This window comes from Gopherus flavomarginatus, chromosome 7, assembly GCF_025201925.1.
Source record: "Gopherus flavomarginatus isolate rGopFla2 chromosome 7, rGopFla2.mat.asm, whole genome shotgun sequence".
NCBI classification, from domain to species: domain Eukaryota; kingdom Metazoa; phylum Chordata; order Testudines; family Testudinidae; genus Gopherus; species Gopherus flavomarginatus.
Window position 1 is genome coordinate 78,604,924 of NC_066623.1, and position 21,808 is coordinate 78,626,731.

At 40.6% G+C, this 21,808-nt stretch overlaps 2 protein-coding genes across 5 annotated transcripts in view; one reads left to right on the top strand and one right to left on the bottom strand.

Annotated features, from left to right (window-relative positions):
• Positions 1-61: 61 nt before the first annotated feature.
• Positions 62-12,016, bottom strand: TRMT13 (tRNA methyltransferase 13 homolog). 2 transcript variants are annotated; one of them, XM_050963622.1, is made up of 11 exons: positions 11,844-12,016; positions 10,951-10,997; positions 10,802-10,868; positions 8,947-9,009; positions 8,788-8,857; positions 7,772-7,878; positions 6,132-6,299; positions 5,691-5,763; positions 3,657-3,731; positions 1,177-1,603; positions 62-868 (listed from the first exon to the last, which is right to left on the bottom strand). In XM_050963622.1, exons 1-11 carry the CDS (start codon positions 11,985-11,987, stop codon positions 673-675), a joined length of 1,437 nt encoding a protein of 478 aa, XP_050819579.1. In that variant the 5' UTR covers positions 11,988-12,016; the 3' UTR covers positions 62-672. The 2 variants fall into 2 exon arrangements, with proteins under 2 accessions (XP_050819579.1, XP_050819577.1); XM_050963620.1 differs by having other exon boundaries at positions 8,788-8,860.
• SASS6 (SAS-6 centriolar assembly protein) overlaps positions 11,999-21,808 on the top strand; it is a 29,469-nt gene continuing 19,659 nt past the window's right edge. For 2 of the 3 annotated variants that reach the window (XM_050963619.1, XM_050963618.1), the window contains exons 1-5: positions 11,999-12,105; positions 15,505-15,565; positions 17,451-17,530; positions 18,542-18,646; positions 19,300-19,471. In XM_050963619.1, coding sequence (XP_050819576.1) covers positions 12,038-12,105; positions 15,505-15,565; positions 17,451-17,530; positions 18,542-18,646; positions 19,300-19,471 — 486 coding nt within the window. In that variant the 5' untranslated portion in view covers positions 11,999-12,037. The remainder of the gene's footprint in view (positions 12,106-15,504; positions 15,566-17,450; positions 17,531-18,541; positions 18,647-19,299; positions 19,472-21,808) is intronic. The other variant, XM_050963617.1, reaches the window with a different exon arrangement.

A 21,808-nucleotide genomic window follows, 5' to 3' on the forward strand; every position in this document is an offset into this window, starting at 1 on the left:
TTCACCCACATATTATGAAAGCTTAAAATAAATAACTAAAATAATGAGGTTAACTCAGAGATCATGTCAATTTCAGCTTTTATTCCAAGCCATAGCAAAGCTTTATACATGGGAATGTAATTACTAAAACAATGGGGTGGCATTTGATTTCCAACTAAATGTTTTTCTTTAGCCAATTCCACAAATAGTCAGAACTCATAAAATAAAATTCTAGGCATAGAAAACAAGATAAAAACCCTCATGAATTTCAAAATGGAGACAGGTTATTAAGCATATCCATTTCTTACATTTTAACCTATTGATTTTCAGAAAACCTGGACAACTGTATACCTGTTGCTTCTGACACCATTAATGATAATGAATAAAAAAATTAAACAACCTGCCAAACTGAACTTTTGTGCTTGGAGGAAAATATAAATTCTACTTCTTCTGAACAGAGAAAACAGCAATATTGCAATGTGCTGAGAAAAAATGCCTTATGACTTTCACACTGCTAGGAGTCAGCTGGCATCTTTTTGTGATTTCAAAAGAAATTTAAGTTCAATGCTTTTGTAGGTACCAAAAGACTACAAAATGTTTTCTAAAAGTACTAAATCTGTGAATAAGGTTTTAAAAAAAGCCAGAGAAGTTTTGTCGAGTTCTGTGTCCTGCCCATTCCAAATGTGTCTCCCATTATGCCGTTGGCTGAGGTACTGAAGATTGACTTGGTACAGCTGTCAAGAGTACATTCTCCAAGGAAACAGAAGAATCTGTATAGTATTGTAATGCAGCATTGTACCCTCTCTGTTGTAAATATTTGATTCGTCCCTGGTCAATCAAGAATTTACAAAGACGACCTATCTGTTTTCGTTCTTCAACAGTAAGTTGCCTAGCTCCAAAAAGAAAAAAACATGAATTAGTCAACACAAATGGTTCAAGATCAGAAAAACTGTAAAAACTAACTGATGCACTTCAATGCAGATAAAGTGTGACTGTTTTGGAATATGATTTTGAAGACTATTATGTCACTTAAATTTGCATTTTTTTAATTTAAGTACTTCAGATGGATATGTTTCTGTAAAATGAGCCATTCTGACATTCAAAAATGCTTAATCATTCAGCTATAAATGACTGTCTAATCCATTATTTCTACCTTCCTGGAGACGTCTACATGCTACAAAAAAAAAAATCACCTACCCTTGCAGACTATCAGAACTGCACTCAATTCTGTTGTGTACTTGGTCATGTTCTTCTGTATCATTGCTTTGGTCTTTGCTCTTTGCATCAACGGTAGAGGCTTCAGTGATGGTTTCTCGCATGCCACAAGTGGCCCAGCTAGTCATTCTCTGAAAATAATTAAATTCCACTGGCCCAAGTCCCACTGTTCTAAAGAACTCTCGGCCTACATAATGCTTCCACTGACATCTGTGGTGGCAACACAGTGCAATAACAATTCCAGCCACAGGCTTCCAGTTTTCTGAAACATTCTTTCCACTCCTTTCATCAGCAGAATTGTTAAAAGCTATGTCTGTTTTATCATTCTTGAAACGTTTAGGTGAAGGTTCTTCATTTCTTTCATCATATTGGGTAGAGTAACTTTCAACCAAACATCTCAGAGCAAGATCTGTGAACAAACAAACAACTATGTTTTAAAAAACTCTCGAACAGTGTGCTGCATTTATACTCAAAGAGAGGAAAGGAACTTTCCTCAAAAATAAGAGGATAAAAGCACTTTACAAAGTAATCCCAAAAGCAATAAGCTGACAAAGTTTACTTAAATACTGTCAGCTACTTTAAGATGAAATGAAATTATTCAAGTTCAGTTTACCAAATATTAATGTATTTACAAAATCACAATAAGACCACTTTGACACACTGTACCTCAAATAGCACCCTGGAGCCCTCATATTCACCACTGTGACACAATTATGACAAATTTTGTACAATCATGCCTTGTGAAGCATCATCTTAAAAGTCTTGATCTGTTGAACACTGACTTCTTGTTTGGATTGTATGTACTATCATTTTACATGAAGTATTGCTATATGTGCTACTGAAATATGTTGTGACGTTGGGAGATGCCCACAGCTGGCTTTTCAGTATGGACAAAGAAGCAACAATCATTGGCCAGACAGGCGTTAACAGCTCATCAAGAACAATCCAATATCCCAGAGGCTTCTCAGAAAAGGCATATATGCAATGCAGACTGCCTGACCATCAGCAAGGATCTTTCTAGCAGCTGGAGGAAGGTACAAAAAGAGAGACAGTGACATCATCACTTGGCCTCTTTCCCCCCTCAACTCCAAATCTCAACATCTGGAAGACGAAAACTTTGAACTACGGAGATTGATCCCAGGCTGGAAGGGAATCCAGTCTGTGCATTGAGGAACTGTAAGTTGCCTGAAACATCTATTAGGGTGAGAAACTACTTGATTCAAATCTCACTTAGTTTGTTAAAGTAAGAATTTAGACTGTGTTTCTATTTGTATTTCTTAGGTAACCAACCTTTGCTCTCTATGCCTGCTATTTAGTCACTTGAAATGTATCTTTCTGTAGTTAATAAATCTGTTTTATACTTTATCTAAGACTGTGTTTTTGGGGAATCTCAGCTCATCTTAACAAGAGCCGTTGCACATCCGCTACCCTTTTGTTGGAGTGGCGAACGTATTAATTAGCTTTCATTGTCCAAGGGAATCTTGAGCAATGTAAGATCGGATATTTCTGGGGTGCAAAGCTGGGGCCATTGACTGGTGCCTCTCTTTCTGTATGATTCATGAATGGATCAGGGAGCATAATATAGCTGGGTGTGGGACTCCAGATGCTGATGGTTGAGAGATCACAGTGCCTGGAGGGGTGTTACTGCTTGTCACTGACATAGCTTTGTGAGAGACAACCCAGGCTAGAAAGTTAAGGCGAGACAGTGGCCCCGTGGTTCCAGGTTGTACCTCGGGGATCCTGTCACATCCATCTGACTTGCTAGTGATCAATACTCTTGAGAATACTTGTTCCACAGGTCACTGGGAAAACTTCAGCTCCTTGGCCTTTTTATTACAAGAGGACGTTTATGGAGAAGTTTGATGGAGAATTAAAGCACACAATCCATTTACTTAAGAATTGTAAATAGCATTACAAAGACATCATGGTTAACAGTGTCCCAACAGAATGTATATAATACATACACACAGTATGTCATACCTGAAACACCTTTCCCCACATACCTGGGATGTAAAGCTGAAAAAAAATTAATTGGTTGAAAATGTCTTGGACAAGTTGAAAATGATCTTACTATATTACAGTATTCAAGTTGTCCAGGACATTTTTAAACAAGTTAATTTTTTCCAACATTGTTGTCCAAGCCTAAGACAGTGGGAAGAAAAGTACTATGAAAAACATGCTTTTGTCAGTTTAAGAACACAATTACATAAAACATTCATTCTTCATTTTGCTGTATACAAGCATTAATGTTTATTTCCATCTGGCTTAACCCCTTTGCTGCTTGCCATCAATGAAATCAATGGATATTTAGAACACAACTGGTACAGTAGGCAGCAGTTAAAGAATTTGACAGAAAAAAATAGTACAAAAGAACTGTTAGAAGCATCGTATTATTCAAGAGGATTAAATCAGCATTCCACTTTGTATCTGCATTTACATCAATACATTTATATAGTTCATACCTGTTGCAGCACCACATAAATGCTTTCCAATTCCTACCACAGGAAGCTTTTCTTTCTCAAGAATAGGTACTTTATCTGAAAGAACAGAACCTAGATTACTGGAGCTGGACATCACCTTGCTGGGTAATATCATTCCAGCACACACAACTGAAACAATAGGTCAGAAAACTCAGGTAAAATTCCTCCCTCAACTATTAAAAAAAAAAACTTCAATTGTCTGCATCTCCAAAGGGTAGCTAGTGTTATGTCACTCTAAAAGATAAGCTGGAAACATAATACAATATAATTTTCATGAACTGAAAAGAATACGCTATTCAGTATGTTTAAATGGCATATTTTTCTTCCTTATTTTTAAACAACTTCAAAATTGTACAAAGGGAATAAGTTTAACTTAAAAAGGAACTTTTTAAAAACATTCATTGTTAGCAGCTTGGAAATAAAACAATTTTACTTTCTGACATGTTCCCTTCTAGTCTACAAATATCATGTTATGGTCGTAGTGCAGCAAAAGTCAATACTTCTTTTTGTACACCAATACAAAAGCAGAAAAGTACAAAACTCTGAAAATAGTTCTTGCTTACGGTGGGGAGTTCAGGCTATTTGTGGTATGTCTCCTCAACAAATAAATGAATCATTCCAATCAATCAAGACTTTATTTAGATGCAAGATAATTTTCTGATAGACAGCAATTCAAAATCTGTCAAATACTTAAAAAAACCCAATACTTCAGAAGAAACCGTTCAAACACTGCAGGCCACTTGATCCATATATTGAATAGTAGTAATACTCTATATCTATAGAGCCTTCTAGCTATAGATCGCAAAGCAGTTTACCAAAATCAGTTGATTTAGACTCACCATATGCCTCAAAAATGGGCAGAAATTAAAACCATAACTGTTCCTATTAAAAACTTTGGGAGCAGGACTGGACACCAAGCGACTTGCCTAAAATCACAGTGACAGCCTGTGGCAGGAGTTGGTAATAAATTTCAGGTTTTTGTATTCTTAGTCCTGTGCTTTAATAAATTCATCTGTCCTACCCATGGTGGATTAATATTCTCATGTAACTTTCTAATGTTAATTTACAGTAAACCAAGTGAATGTACAGTTTAATAAGAGAAGACAAATACAAGATTAATATAAATTACCTTTTTAACATGCTACAATGTACCATGTTCCTTCAGTTTGCACACCACATTAGCAAACAATCTTGCTCATTATTTATAAAATGTTATTCTCTGTATTATTTTGTCCTTCTACATATGCCATTCATAATTTAAGTTTCAACCATCTGTATGGCCCAAACATACATGATCTAGTCATGAAAGATATAGGTATAAGGAATTAAGTGACTTTGTGGCACCAAAACAAGTATAATATATACTTCTACTGTGGTACACCAGATGGGAACAGAGTCACCTGTAGCCCAGAGAATGGATCCAGTTAAGTTATAACAACATAAGGAAAGGCATGGAGATAAATATATATTTTGCATTTAATACAGGATCTGAATCATGCTGGCAATGCATGGGATTACATTGGTTAAGTAATGTGGTAATCACTTTTATCTATTTAACTAATGCAAGTTCTGTTCATCACCATAAACCACTCATTAAATTTAACGCAACTTCTTTTGAATGTGGTATTCCAGAATCCCCCGTGTTCATCGTTAATAAGGACATCTGAGACTTGCCTCATTCAGTAATGATACTTGTATCAAAATACAGCACAGCTAAAATACACAAGTGAAAGCATCTAACCTTGAAACTGTTTGGTGATTCTGACCCAAAATAAAGTCTTATAAATTCAAGATAATTTGTACACGTTGTTAGAAATTATATAATATCCATCTAGTAACTGAAAAACAAAAGTACAACATAAAAATGACCAGAACACTGAGAACAGTCTTCTAAACATTATATTAATTAACCTATACTAAGTGTAAAATTTTCCTGCACTCTGGTACTACACAATCAAGTTTTTAAGCAACTATCTTAGTATTGCTGATAGTTATACAAGCCAAGTAACAACTTACTTAAACATAAGTGCTGGATATCAACTTGAAGCCTTTCAAATATGTAGGCTCTTTTTCTGTGTTTACCATCTACCTGTGTGAATAGGATATCACATTATTAAAAAGTGTTGGGCACCTAACTAATAAATAATTACGAGAATGTGCTAAGGTTATTAATTTTTTAAAAACAAAACAAGCCTCTTTCAAATGAACACTAACATTTTCAGTATCAGCCAGCAGGCATCTTGTACCCCAATTGTGTTACTGGCATGCCTTAAAACTACAATAAGGATCAATTACATTTTTCAAAGCCCTTAACTTTTCAAAGCCCTTATCTGACAAATATATATATTTTCATCTTTCTTTTAAAAGGTAACCAGACTTTCTGAGAAAAAGGCACATTTACCAAGAACAACAATTCCAAAAATGAGATTTGGCCAACTCCACCATAGACTGTCTTACCTTGAATCGTGTAGTTGCCCTTTCAACAAGCAGAAAGTGAACATTTTCAGCGTCTTGTAAAGCAATATCAACCCAGTGAGACAGCTTTCCTCGTCCAGCTCCAAACTCAATAAAACATCTTCCTGGCCCAAGCAAATGTAACTTTTCCATATTACCTAAAATGGAAGCCTACAAACTTCAAAAGATTATTTATGAACCAAGCCAAATATACATTCTGTCTGATGACTTCTGCGGGAAAAATGCTAACTTAACTCACAATCAGCAGTCTCTCCCATAGCTTGTACTGATTAAATAACCATGCTTCAGAATGTCAACACATCTTTCATGAATGCAGGGGCAGAGATGTTGTGAATCAAGAGCGCAGACAATCCATGGCATCATCTTTTCCTTTTTTTAACACTCACAGAATCTTATCCACTGTGTTTTGTGGGTAGAGTTAGGAACCAGGCATACATTGGTGTATTGTTCTCAGCTAATCCTTGGAAAAGTCACATGGATGTTCCAGTGGACTTTTATGAGGCATCATTTCCGGCAGAGCCCTCTCTGTAGCTACTGCTACACATTTTACACATAGAGTTGTGCTGAAAGGCACCAACATGGCAGTGCTTAGGGCATTAGCCTAGCACTTGGGAGATCTAGGTTCAAGTCTCTGCTCTGCCAGTAGGCAAGTCACTTGGCTTCTCTGCACCTCAGTTCTCCAACTGCAAAGGGGAGATAATAGTACTTCCCTACCTTACAGGAGTGTTATGGGGAAAAATTCATTAAAAAGACTGTGAGGCACATTGAGATCAGGTGGTGGAAGCACTATATAAAAGAGATAGAAATTAATAATATTCTCATGGACCCTTTTGTCCTTATCATTCTGGCTTCGCTTTCCCAAGAATTCAAAGGATTTGCTGTGTTGGAAGTTTATAACCGCCCACTCACTCTGTATCCCATAAAAATTCCTCTCTCTCAAGAGCACAATTTCTTGAAAATATCATAAGGCAAATCTCAGTTTTTTATAACCTCTCTCATTTTCCATGAGAGGGGATAATCTAGGCTCATGAATGAGGAGAAGACAAGCTTGTTAGGTATTTCAGGATCAAAATAAACTTCTGTTACTAACACTTTAATTTCAAAGCAGTTATGGACAATGTAGGGGGTTGATATAGTCCACGTAACTGGGATTTTTGGATAAAGGGAACTGAATCCACACTGTGTCCTCCATGTAACCCTAAGTTAGTTAATAGCACTTCTGTTTATCTGAATGCTGGTTTATCTGAAACTTTCTAATGTGCCCCCCTCCCCCCACTCCTCCTCAGTCCATTTGAATAAACAGGAGTGTATTATCAATAGACTAATACTTAAACTGGTAGCATGGGTACAATCTGGAACTGTTACAAGTTTCGTTTCTTTTCTCATGAGTCTGACAAAGTGAGTATTCACCCACGAAAGCTTATGCTCCAATACTTCTGTTAGTCTATAAGGTGCCCCACAGGACACACTGTTGCTTTTTACAGATCCAGAGTAACACGGCTACCCCTCTGATACTTGAAGTTTCTTTTACGTGAAATAACTGTAGTATGGATTACCTGGAATCCATAAGGAGAAAACTACAGTAAAGACCACGACAGCTATTAGTAAGGAAATGGCCATACCTGTTGTTTCAAGTGCTTGAAAGCAGACTCTCCATTCTTTGGGTCATTTAAGGCTTCTTGTAAGGCCTGATGGGACAGCATTTGATCCTTAAGTATTGGCTTTATACCTGCATCAAATGCAGAAGTACTCTTCATAGATTCCATTAAAAAGGCCACCTAACATCAGTCTGGCTCCCACTTGCATATTGAAGTGACTGCATACAGTACTTAGTATGCAAACTATTTGACTCTGAAGACTCTTTACAGAATTAGCACACTGACATTGGAAACAAGTAAAAGTGACACTATCAAATAGTTTAAGCCCACAAATTGACACCTAAAAATTGTGATAATCTTATAGGTAATGTTCTTCAAACTCCAAACATGTATTTTTGTTTTTAATTCAATACATGAAGATTTCCCTATCTTCTGCCATCAACAAAATAATCTACAACGGGGTTCTCAACCTTTTTCGTTCTGAGGTGCCCCCAACATGTTATAAAAACTCAATGGCCCAGCTGTGCCGCAACAACCTTTTTCTGCATATAAAAGCCAGAGCCCACGTTAGGGGGTAGCAAGAAAGGCTATTGCCCAAGACCCCACACCTCAGGTGGCCCTGAAAACCTAAGTTGCTCAGGCTTCAACTTCAGCCCCAGGTAATTGCTCTCTAATGGGTCAGAAGCAAGAGTTTTCTAATAAATGCTTTTCCCAGAGCTGTAATGTCATCACCTAATCATGGTGCACAAAGAAGAATGTAAAACAAAAGTCATTAATTTCATCAAACAAAATTAACTTTTATTCAAAAGAACAGAAGACTGAGATGAGGAAAAAATACTAACTAACAGCGTCATGTAGGCAGTTCTTTAACTATTACAAAATTTCAATTTCAGATCAAGACAAGTGACAAAAATAAGTACTCCTATTAATCTCTTTTCTTTTTTTAATCCTGGAAGATATTTAACACTAAAATAGCCATGAAGTATTTGATCAATTCTGGAGAAAGCAATTTAAAATATTTCAAAATTAAGCAGACTCACCATTACTTGCTTTTTTCAGCTTTTTAATCAAGTCCTCTAACTCTTCTTTAGACAGGGAAGAAATTGGTAACTGCTGGGAAAAAAAAAATACAAAAATCATAAAGGTTCTCCTTGTATTTTATCTATTTGTCCCTTAAAATAACAGAGAAGTGGACTCACCTGTTCGTCAAGTATCTCTGTTGCATCTTTTAATCCTGCATTAATATCTTTAACAAAGTAGGCCTTAATAAAAAATAAAAATAAAAACAGCATGAAAACCAAGGAGATTCTAATAAAGACAGAACAGCATGTAAAGCAAAAGAATGCTTCACAGTGAATTGATAGTAGTTCACCTAGCAAAAGTCAAATAATTACAAATGAAGAAAGTAGTTCTGAGAAAAGATTCTCTTTCTCACTGTCTTAGCACCCAATTCTGCAAAAACTCTCCAATAGGTATAGTGCTTACTAGGGTGATTAGTCTGATAGATTTCAATGGGACTAAGCACCATAGCAAGCATTACAGTATTAATGCTTTTGCAAGGCTGAGTCCTGTCTTGTACTAGCACTTTGCACCTTATTTAATTGTCGATTCTTATAATACAGAGGAATTTCTCTTTCAAGCAGTTATTAAGCTTCCTGATTATTGACATTTCATATATATAGGCATATTTTAAGCTTTATATAGTCAAACAGATGCATTGGCAGTACAGTATTCATCAGAAAGAAGGACACTGCAGTACACTGGCATTTGGATCACTGAATATATATATGAATCCAGTTCTCAAATATGGGCAAAAGCCACTTACATCATGTAGCTATACAAGGAAATCAAGCAAGGCTTTTAACATATGGTAGACTCTTTTGTGAAAAAAAACCCCAAGCTGCCTTCTTAGCACATACCAGAAAGGAAGATATTTAATTTCATGACAGGGTATGGGGGGGAATGCCTCAGTTAACATTATTATTCAGGGATAATAAATATAAGAGTAGAGCTGACTTAATATTTTTGGTTGTTGTATGTGCATCAAGTTCAGCTAACATAAACTGAAAGGGGACACATCAACCTCAATACTCAACAGAATATACAAGATCCATTCACAGCAGAAGTCATAAATCATTAATTTTAAGGGTCTGGTGGGGCAATGCTCCCCAGGAACATTTTGGGGGAAAGCTAGTTCAATGTGAGTGCCTGGACAGCACTTCCATTCCTGGCGGAAAAAATTATCCTAAAGTAAAAGCAGCAAAAAGTCTTGTGGCACCTTATAGACTATCAGACGTTTTGGAGCTGAGCTTCCGTGGGTGAATACTCACTTCGTTGGATGTATTCACCCATAAAAGCTCATGCTCCAAAACATCTGTTAGTCTGGATCTGTAAAAGCAGCAAAGAGTCTTGTGGCACCTTATAAACTAACACGGCTACCCCTCTGATACTATCCTAAAGTAAGATCCCAAATTTACATACAGCACTGGAAGCACGCATACAGCATCAGGCATCAATTCATTTAATCCAGCACTTAGAGAGCTTCAGTTTCTCCCCAATATTAGGCTCTCTATAAGGACTATTACTCTCTGACTCGAGTCAGTGATAAATTCTCTATACCACTGGTCCCATGTCTCCTCGAGCTTTGGAGTCTCCCCTCTCTCTTACCCACACAGTGCATAAGCTAGTGATGCCAAGAGCTGAGCTTTTGGAGGATTCCCCTGAGCACTGCCATACAGGAACAGACTCCTCATGCACCAGGTCTTAACACCATTTGGCCCTGTTGTCCCTCTATCTGTACAGAGTGTCAACGATGTTGCAACCATACTGCCAGAGCGACATCCAGGCTGCTCCAGTGGCAGCCATACTGATCTAGTATGGGAAGACTGCTTAAAAGTTGTCAGGGCATTTCCCCCTGGCTCCGCAGCCTATGGAACTTTGAGCAAATGCAAAAACCATGGGTGTTCGACCCTCCTCCACTCCAATTTGTGCCATTGCTTAGTTTATACTGCTCTAATATACAGTTATATGGCATTTAATTTACATCACACTTACAGGCTTTGGCTTCTCTCTTGAATTACACTTTTTTAAATGCTTTTGTAATTGATCTTCATATACTGTGCTAAAATCAGAGAAAGAGAAATAAGCAATGACAGTCACAATTTTAACAATGAATATGTGAATGTATTTAAACACACACTTACTGTTTTGGGTCAAGAGGGCATGGAATTCTTTTCCTGTCATTTTCTTCCTAATGGGAAAGAAAATGTTTATTTTGTTAGCACAAAATTATGGTGCGGTCAATGTCCTAATTTTAGAAAATTTCTGTCTAGAAATGTGTCTCTGGGTCACAAAAATAAAAATCCAGCCTCGATTTATTGGAATCTGATCAAATGGAGAAATACGTTTTCAGTTGGATAAACCATGCAATTTCCCTGGGTGATGGATGGAGGAATATTGTGCAGTACATCACCAAGCCCAGAGAAGCACAGGTCTTCCTGGTCCCTTGTGACAGGCAGTCATTATTCTCCCTACACCTTCTGGGGTTCTAGCTCGCTGTCAGGCTCTGCAGAGGCCAGCAGTGATTTCTTAGTAAGGTTTCCAAGAAGGGGACGTCACCTGAGGATCCTGAAGCGAAGAGTAACTAACAGCACAGCAGATATAGCAAGAAATTCAAAGCACAGAAAAGTAGGCAGAGGAGATGGGGGACAACAGCCCTCTCCTCCCCCGGCTGGGAAGCTACTGGGGAGCTGGGTGAGAGGCTGACACCCACCAGCGATCACTGCACGCAGGCTCTGACTCCATCTGCCCGGGGCCCGGCGGAGCAGCGGGGGGTTGCGCTGGCTTTGCCGGCCGGCGCCAGGCCTAGCAGGGCACAGGGCGGTCAGCCCCAGAGATCGGGCTGGGCACGGGCCCCACCACCCCGCGGGGAAGCCCTTCTTTGGGGCTCGCTCTGGGGATCCGTGCCAGCCCCTCCCCCAAGCGAGTCCACGGGGGACTATAAAAGAGCCCGCAGGAGAGGGACTCCTCACCTTTCCTAAAGCCCCAAAGGTGAAGGGCCCAACCAGCCACCCCTCCGTGACCGGGGCCCCGGTACCTCCTGGTGTCCGTGCTCCCCGCAGAAGCGTCTCCCCTGAGCCGGGATCATCCTGCAGAACCGCTTCTTCCGCTCCACGAAGTAACCGCACCGTCCGGGCACAGGAGCCCGGAGCCCCCCGGCCCCAGCCGGCTCGGCCGCCATCTTGGTGCCCCGCCCCCCGCGGGAGCCGAGCGCCAAACTCAAAGCGCAAGATGGCGGCGGAGAGTCTGTTCGGCCGGTTGGTGCCGGTGCAGGTGAAGTGCCAGGGCTGCGAGGACAGGTGAGAGCCGGCCCGGGGAGGCGCGGCCACAGCGAGGCCTTCTGCACTGGGCTGGGGCTCGGCCCCGCGGGACCCCGGGGCAGGGCCCTGAGGCCGCCACCTCCCCCTGCAGCGAGCCGCCCTGAGCTGGGGTGAGAGGCCAGCGGGGCTGAGCGTCCGGTCCATCCCGTCTCTATAACATGGGCCGCCTCTGGCCTTGCCGCTGCTCGAGTTCCCCTGGGTCCCTAGGGACCTGTCAAGGGGTGGGCCCAGAGCAGCTGAGGGTACCCAGGGTGGCTCCCCAAACAGCATCCGCCGTAAGGGGCAGGGGCAGCCCTGCAGCGTTTCTCTGCAGCCCGGGCACCGTGGCACAGTCCTGGGGAAATGCCGGGTCTCTGCGAGTTTATCCAAGGCCTGCAGCAGGGCCAGGAGCTCAGCACCACCCAGCGGCTCAATGCGCGGGGAGTTTCCGGGATTGCCATGGAGTCTGTCGGACATGCAAACAGTAGAGGCGGCTAGTGCAGCATGGGCAACCCTGTCCGGTCGCTGCAGGAGCGCGCACTGCTGCATTGGCATTTCCAGGATGTCCCAGTGTGTGCTGAGTGCTTGGCTTGCGGACGTGTAAGGCGTTTACAGTCGGAAGCGCAGAGCAGACCACCTGTAAACTGTTCGTATTAACTCTAGATCTGGGGTATTCAATCCTTTTCATTTGCAGACCCCTAAAAAATTTCAAATGGAGGTGCTGACCTCTTTGGAAATATTAGACACGGTCTGCAGACCCCCAGGGGTCCATGGATCACAGGTTGAAAACCACTGTTGTAGGCAGATCCTCGGCAAACTTGTCTCCCTGTTCACTGGAGAATTATCCACTTCCACTCAAACCAGAACAACTACTTAAGCTCCTAGCAGAAGTGTTGTGGTAACATAGTATTAGCTGTTTTTCTCTGTTTCTATGCACACTGGTATCTGGGGAGGTGATGAAGGAATTTATTCTCCCCAGAGCATTTCTATCCTAAAATCCTCAATTCTGAGGCCTCCCCAACCAGATGTCTCTTAATGCACCAATTGGGAACCAAGTCCATTAGCTAGAACTTAGGATGTAGCAAGTGAGTTGCCAATAATGTTTGGCTGATGGTGTTTGGGAAAGTCAGGCTAAAGCTTCAACCTAAAGGAAACACTGTCAATCTGAAATATAGTCAATTTCAGAAACTTAGGCCCAGTCTAGAGAGTGTGTATTTTTGCGTGTAATTTCCTAAGTTAAAAACAACAACCTGAAAGCAGAAATTTCACAATGTGGAATCACATTGACCCATATGGTTCATGAGCAGGGTTAGAAACTATAGATTCACATTACAGTCTTGTTTCACTTGAGCTAACAGTAGTAACTTACAAAAGTAGTAGGTTGTCATACTCCATGTGGAACAGCAATGAGAGGGTGAATGACAAACACTTTGCCAGTGGGTTTCATAGATATTTGCTAACAGCAGAAGAATGCTGAGACTCAGGCATTTTGAGTTCCATCCAGGTTCTAGAGAAGAGTCTATTCTAGTGGTCATAGACCCTTCTGCCTATGTCCCTGGCTTGTCTTCCTGCCCCATCCTCGCTACTGTAGCTCCTTGGCTTTTTCTCCTTCTCCAACTCCTAGCCAGTCCCAGTCTTTCCCCTATTTTGGCTCCCAGTCTCCCTGCCTGGAGTCCTCACGCCCGTCTCCCACCAGGCTCCTTGTCCCAAACTCACATTCCTCCAAGGACCTCCTCTAATCTCAAGTTCCCCTCTCCTCACATATTCCCAGCTCCTAGGGTTGTCAGGTGTCTGATTTCTGATTGAAACTTTTGGTTGAAAAGGGACCCTGGCAGCTCTGGTCAGCATTGCTGACCGGGATGTTAAAAGTCCAGTTGGCTGCTCAGTGGGGCTAAGGCAGGCTCCTTGTCTGTCCTGACTTGGCTGCTTCCAGAAAGCGCACAGGCATGTCCAGCTCCTAGGCGCAGGAGCAGCCATGGGGGCTCCATGCACTGCCCTTGCCCTGAGTGCTGGCTCCGCAGCTCCTATTGGCTGTGAACCATGGCCAATGGGAGCTCCAGGAGCGGAACCTTGGGGCTGGGGGAGTGTGCATAGTTGCCTGGCCATGCCTCTGCCTAGGAGCCAGACATGCTGGCCGATTCCGGGAGCCACCTGGGGAAGTGCTGCCCAGCTGGAGCCCATACCCCTTGCCCCCTCCCACACCCAGGCTCCTTCCCAGAGCCCTCACACCACCCTCCCACACCACTGCCCTGAGCCCACACCACACCCCCAGATGGAGATCACACCCTCTCCTGAACCCCAATCCTGAGCCTCCTCCCACATCCCAAACCCCTTGGCCGGAGCCCCCTCCTGCACCCCAAACCACTCATCCCTGGCCCTACCCCCAGAGCCTTCACCCCAGACCACTCAGCCCCTCCTGCACCCCAACTCCCCTGCCCCAGACTGGTGAAAGTGTGTGAGGGTGGGAGAGAGCAAGTGACAGAGGGAAGGGGGATGGAGTGAGTGATGGTGGGGTAGGGGCAGGGCAAGGGTGTTCAGTTTTGTGTGATTAGAAAGCTGGCAACCCTACCAGCTCTTTGTCCCAGACTGTTACTTCCACTACCCTGTCATCGTCCAGCTCTAGTCGCCTCTGCATCTGAGTGAGGCAGCTTCCTTCTCCATGCTGCTTGAGCACCAGTATAAGGAGCACTGGGAACACCTGAGTCTTCCTCCTCTCTGTTCTTGTGCTTGTCACCACTGGGACCCACAGAAATTGCAAAGAAAGTCCAGCTCATCATGTGTAGCAATTTTGGAGACTCTAACGAGTCTCTGTTGAGCATGTACAAATTGAAATTTTTCAGAGGCTTATAACTTGATCAATTTGGGGTAGTTTTTCATAGGGATGGCAAAAGGTGCATCCCTGGCAAATTTCAAGCCCTTGCTCCAAAGCATGGGCACACAAACTTCTCAGTGCGATTGGTGTAAGAATTTTTTTAATATGAGCAAAACAATATATTTTCCCCCAATCACATACTTGAAAATGGCTGCTACATTTTTGTTAAAACTATAAAATAAATAAATAAAATCAGTCTTTAGGCAAGAGTCTGGCATGGGAAATTTCAGCCTAAATCCTTAAAGTCAGGTAAAGTTATAAGCAACTAAAACCAGGGTGTTATAATGTGAAGTACTGGGTAACCCTAATTATAGATGTTGCTACCAGCTCCAACTATAACAAAGTGCTTCCAATATTTCACTTGGGGTGGTATTCTGCAGTCTCTTACTCCTCATTGTTAGAAATGGTTTCTTGACATTTGATCTAAATTTTCCTTTTAAGCTACATTATCTTTATTTAAATAATTGTTTGAGGAACGAGTTCTTGATTTGATGATAGTATTTTACAGTTGCATATTTTTTACATAGGAGGATAAATGTTCGAGTAAGGATTGAGCTACAATCAACATCTAATCCTGTTCATAAAAAGGTGTGTGGTGTTTTCTTTGCTCTTCCTTAAGTATTTTAAATATCTTCTTACTGACATGTAAAGAGAAAGCAACATGAAGTTTTACTACATTTGTCATTTAGCAGGTTAGGGTCTTAAAAAAATCTTGTGTTTTATTAGTATTCAGCTTTGTTGGCACGTGTTCGGTTAGGTTTTTTTCTTTGCGTTATTAGCCCTTTATCTGAGTTTTACACTTTTGTAACCTATGATGCATTTGAGGTTTGGTAACCACCACAGTTTAGAGAGCCCATGGCTAGCAGCAGAAGTTTGGTGTTTTTTTTTTCCAGCACTGACCCATCTTCATTATGTTTGACTCTTAATTCTTAATTTAGAATTCTAAACTGTTGATTTTAAAGATGTTGATGTCTGAATGTCACACAATTTCCTTTCCTATTTAATTAAAATAAGCACTTCTTCATGATATGGTGAATGTAATACGTTGTAATTTTATAGATAGCTGTGCTTTGAACATATGTAGCCCATCATCACAGCATCATTCTGCCTATTGCAAGACAAAGGCCTCATAATGTTATTTCTAAATATCTTGGACATGATTAAAAAAAAAATCTTGGGTGAGACTCTCACCCTTTTTCCAGCCCTTTACATTGTTATGGCCTTTTTACACAGCATAAGGGGACTTTAAAAGCCCTGGTCCCAAGTGAGGGAGAATTCCCACAGTGCAGGAATTGAGGAAGACAGCAGTCACAGGTTGTCTTCTGAGGGCTGTCTTGCAGGTCCTCGTGTAGGTGGTAAAGCTGCAGCATGCTGTGGAGAATCTGGGTTGTACTGCTGCATATAGGAATGTGGGACAAGCTGCCATATTTTAGAGACAGGCCCTCAGGGCTATGTAACTTATTCTGGGGTGCAAGCAGCCCAAAATTGAGGATGCAAAGATGGTTTAAAGCAGTGGTTCTCAGCCTGTGGTCCACAGACTCCTTGGGGTCTGCAGACTATGGCTACGTCTAGACTACCTGCCGTATCGGCGGGTTAAAATCGATTGCTCGGGGATTGATATATCGCGTCTCATCTAGACGCGATATATCAATCCCCGAGCGCGCTTATATCGATTGCGGAACTCCACCAACCCCAACGGAGTTGCGGAATCGACAGGGGGAGCCGCGGACATCGATCCCGTGCGGTGAGGACGGGTGAGTAATCCAATCTTAGATATTCGACTTCAGCTACGTTATTCACGTAGCTGAAGTTGCGTATCTAAGATCGATTTCCCCCCGTAGTGTAGACCAGCCCTATGTCTAAGAGGTCCATGAAAGACTTAGACTGAAAACTGACTGAACAGAATTCTTCTATATGCACAGACAATAGATTTCCAAAGGAATCTGTACCTCCATTCAAAATTTTCAGAGGTCCCCACCACCATTTGAAATTTTTTAGTGGTCCGCAAAAGAGAGAAGGTTGAGAACCACTGGTTTAACCGTAACCCTCTCCGTCAGGCCTGTGAGTTCTGTGCTATACCTCTTATGCTAGCATGCTTGTTGACCTTTCTGTAGTTTCCATTCATTGGTTTCTGTTCTGTTTTTAATGCAGTCCATTTTTATCATTTGTACTCTGAACAGTCAGATATAGTCCAATAAATACCTTTGCTTTGGAAATCTTCGCTGTTGAAAGTTAACACGGCTTTGTTTTAAGAATACAATCTCTTTGTGGGAGGTAGTTTTTTCTCTTTTGTAGTATTTAAAATAGAAATTGTTCTAAAATGCAATATAACAATGTTCTTTTCCCCTCTTGTTAGTGGTCACAGGAGTCTTATTTGCTGTAGAAAGTTAAAACATTTTTGGGTACTGCCTGAGTATATTAATATAACTAGTTTATAATGTTTAAAATAATATTTAAAAATGTTTATTTTTAGGACTTAGTTGTGCAGTTAACTGATGATACTGACCCCTTTTTCCTTTATAACCTGGTTATATCTGAGGAAGATTTTCAAAGGTAAGATGTCAAGTTAATGTGCTTGTTATGAAACATTAAGAAATGGTAATAAAAAATGGATATTTTTTTAATTTATAAAAGTTCTGCTTGACAGTGAAATAGAACTTGGCTCTTTTTGCATTTTTCTGCCATAGATTGCCACTATTTTCTTGAGTAGAGCACTAAGCATTCTCCTCCATGTATAGATGGGAAAACTGAGGCATAGAGAGGTGAAGTGACTTGTCCAAAGTCATCCAGGGCAGTGATGGAATCCTGGTTTCCTAAGTTTCAGTCCAGTGCCATAACCACTAGACTACACTGCCTCTTATTTTTGTACATCTCAAACCTTTTCTGGGTGTTTGTGAACATTTCACAAGGATTTCGGTTGGAATAGTCTCAAAAGGATTATTTCTAGGAGCAAGGGTTCATAGAATTCGGCCATTCTATTAAAGATATATTTTGGATCATCACATTGTTGGGTCTCAATTTAATAGTAATCACTCAGGAAAAAGACCTCAGTGTGGACAGCTCAATGAAAATCTCTGGTCAATATGTAGTGGCAGTTAAAAAGAAGAAATAAAACCCCAAACTTATTTGTATTACAGTAGTTTTGAGAGGTCACAATCATATCTGCTCCATTATGCTAGGCTTAATGTACATACACACAGTAAAAGAAAGTTCCTGCCTCAAAGAGTTTGCATTGTTAAGTCCCCTATTTAGTACGTGTATCCAAGTAATTGTTAATCCTATACAATATAGTGTGCTCAAACAAGATTTTAATTTGAAAGATACATATTTGTTCTCACATAATTTTGTTTAGTGAAAGCTAATTTGCAAAACATTCAAAATTAAAATACCACACCTCTTGTGATTGTGATTAGCTATTTGACAGAGTTTCTTTTGTATTGTGGATTAAAAATTGAAATGATAGGTGTTAAACTTTTAATGAATTAATTAGTAAAATATTTATTTAGTGCAAACAAAAATATTTGATAGGAATGTAACTTGTGTTTCCCCTCTTTCTTTATATAGTTTAAAATGCCAGCAAGGTCTTTTGGTAGATTTCTCTGCTTTTCCACAAAGATTTGTAGATCTACTTCAACAGTGTATTCAGGAACAAAACAAAGATACCCCAAGGTAAATAATGTTTTGGTACCGCATTACTAACTTTTAAAAAAAATTCTTAAACAAAATACGCACACAATAATCCAAGCACTCCAAGAAGCAAAATAAGACCAAGGAAAGTCAATGGGACTTAGGCTTCAAGTGCCTAAGTCACTTTTGAAAATGAGAAGTTTCACTTCAGTGCCTTTGAAAATGTTACCCCTTATCCAGTGTGTTTATTTTTACAAAGTTCTCTTAAAGTGCATGCATCTTTAGAGGTCTTTTTATTTGCAATTTCAAATATAACATGAGTGACTCACTTTTATAAAATCTCAGAAAAAGCATATTCATACATATTCACTGGCTGTATTTATTTATTTATTATTCATACAGGAATCTTTTTGGTGCTAGCATTATACGATATTTATGTGAAGATACTGTTGTTGTATCAGATTCCCTTTTATGTTAACATAACATTAATTTGGTAAAGATTTAGGCCCTGATCCTGCAACTGAATCCAAGCAGGTGGGGCTTCTGGAACTATACAGATCCAGTTGTGTGATAAGTGCCTTGATGATGATTATTTTATAAAGTGGAAAAGAAAACCCTGAAATTTACAGATAGTTTTGTAAACAAAGATATGTTATGTACTAAATGTGGTTCTATTTCATTTGTGTTTTTTTAAGGTTTTTGCTGCAATTAGTTTCTTCAGCATCTGTTTTAGATCACACACCTGCTTTTTTAAATGTAGTGGAGACAAATCCATTTAAACATCTTACACATCTCTCACTAAAATTTCTGCCAGGAAATGATGCTGAAATAAAGAAGTTTTTAGCAATCTGTTTGAAATGTATTAAGGTAAGATTATAGATTTGTAATATCTGTAATTAGATCCTGATCCTCCAAACACTTAACGTTGTGGGTTTTATTTTAATTTTTGTTTTGGTTAATTTTAGTTCATGTTGTGGCTTTGCAAATAGTTATATAGGTATATATTGTAATTAAATCAATACGCTCTCTCTAAGAATAAAAGTATCAAAGGCACGTGTGTTTAAAATAGAGCTATCAAATTATTAAAAAAATCACAATTTGAGATTAAAAAAGTCACTATTAATCACAGTAAACAATAGAATACCAATTTAAATTTATTATGAATATTTTGGGATTTTTTCTATGTTTTCAAATATATTGGTTTCATTTGCAACACAATACAAAGAATACAGTGCTCACTTTATGTTATTTTTGATTACAAATATCTGCTATCTACAAGTCAAAGCATGAAGTGGCATATGAATGTTTAGCATCTCTGGTACATAAATACCTTGCAATGCCAGCTACAATAGTGCCATGCGAATGCCTGTTCTTACTTTCAGGTGACATTATAAATAAGAAGCAGGCAGCTTTATCTCCCGTAAATGTAAACAAACTTATTTGGCTGAATAATAAGAGTTTTTGTTTTTGAGTGCAGTTATGAAAAAAAATCATGATAGATAGCACTACTGTACTTTATATGAGGTGAATTGAAAAATACTATATTTTTACAGTGCAAATATTTGTAGTAAAAATAATATAAAGTGAGCACTGTACACTTTGTATTCTGTTATAATTGACATCAATATATTGAAAATGTAGAAAAACATTCAAAAATTTAATAAATTTAAATTGGTATTTTGTTAACAGGGAGATTAAAAGGTCGGTTAATCACTATTTTTTAAATCTAGTTAATTTGTTTTGTGTTAATCTGTTGCGTTAACTGCAATTAATAATGGCCTTAATTTAAAACAAAATCTGGTCATCTGAATTGGCAGAAATTAGATATTTTAGATATATGATGAATGTGGCAATGCAATTGCTGAGTTAATTGAGCCTCTCAGTATTGGTTGCTTCCTGGCTTTGTGCTGACCCGCTGTACAAATGCAAGAGTAAAATACTGTAAAGTTATAGATTTTTGATCCTGCTGTTGGATCCGCACATGCATACCCATGCGTAAGTACAGAGCCTTATTTAATTCAGTGTGGTTTCGTTTGCCGTTTATAGATTGGTATGTAAAATTGATGTGCTTGGTAGCAATCAGGTTTAAATAATGTTATGAAATGAACAATGATCTCAGAGTTTGAAAAATCCTCAGCCTATAGGCCACATCTCACTAACTTCTTCACGCACAATTTTTGTCTCCTTTTTATTTTAGCGCAGTGTAAATGTAAACTGCCTCTGTAACAAACTGTTTTTAAAAGAAAAGGTTCACAAAGATTTTTGCCCTTAAACTCTAGGTTAGAGTCTAAGTTCTCTCTAAGCGGTGCAGCTTTGCAGCAGGCTATCAGGGGCCACGCAGGCATGCAGCAGGGAGAGGTGGCTCTCCTCCAGCCCTGGTCTTGGAGCTGCTGCTGGTGGGGAGAGGGCTGGGGGGAGTTCTTTCTCCTTGCTGCAGCCTGGGACAGCCTGTACCCCAAATCCCTCATTCCCAGCCTCCCCCAGAGCCCACACAACCAGCCCGAGCCCCAACCCCCTCCCGCACCTCTGCCTCAGCCCTGAGCCCCCTCCTGCACTACAAATCTCTCATCCCCAGCCTCCCTGAGAGCCCACACCCCCAGCCAGATCCCTCAGTCTCTCGCACCCCGCCCCCTGCCATAGCCCTGAGCCCATACTGCCCTTCAAACCCCTCATCCCAGGCCCCACCCCAGAGCCCTTACCCCCCCCGCACCTCAACCCTCTGCCCTGCCCCCCCCACTCGGAACCCCTCGCCCCCACCACATATCACCTCTGTAGTGGTGCACGTAACAAAATTAATTCCGCACATGGATATAAAAAATTAGAGGGAACATTGTTCAGGGTTCTCAAATTCTTTTGCTGGGACCTCCTTTGAAAATATTTTCAGGCTGTGAAGACCCTGCTCTCCCTTACTTCTGCGCTGTTGCTGGGGTCAGTGCTGCCTTCAAAGCTGGGCACCTGGCCAGCGGCTGCTGCTCTCTACTTACCCAGATCTGAAGGGCTTGTGGTGGCAGCTGGAGCCCCAGCATGCATGGGGGCTGGCAGCTTGCAACACTCCCATAATAACCTCACGACCCCTAGTTTGAGAACCCCTCATCTAGGTCGGGGTCGGCAATTTTGGCATGTGGCTTGTCAGGGTAAGCACCCTCGTAGGCTGGGCCAGTTTGTTCACCTGCCATGTCCGTAGGTTTGGCCAATCGCGGCTCC

Coding starts and splice junctions, on each gene's coding strand:
- TRMT13 (XM_050963620.1), bottom strand. CDS start 11,987: ATGGCGGCCGAGCCGGCTGGGGCCGGGGGGCTCCGGGCTCCTGTGCCC. Junction 3,732..5,690: donor TATCCAGCACTTATGTTTAA/GTAAGTTGTTAC, acceptor CTGTTCTTTCAG/ATAAAGTACCTATTCTTGAG. Junction 869..1,176: donor AGTTCTGATAGTCTGCAAGG/GTAGGTGATTTT, acceptor TTTTGGAGCTAG/GCAACTTACTGTTGAAGAAC.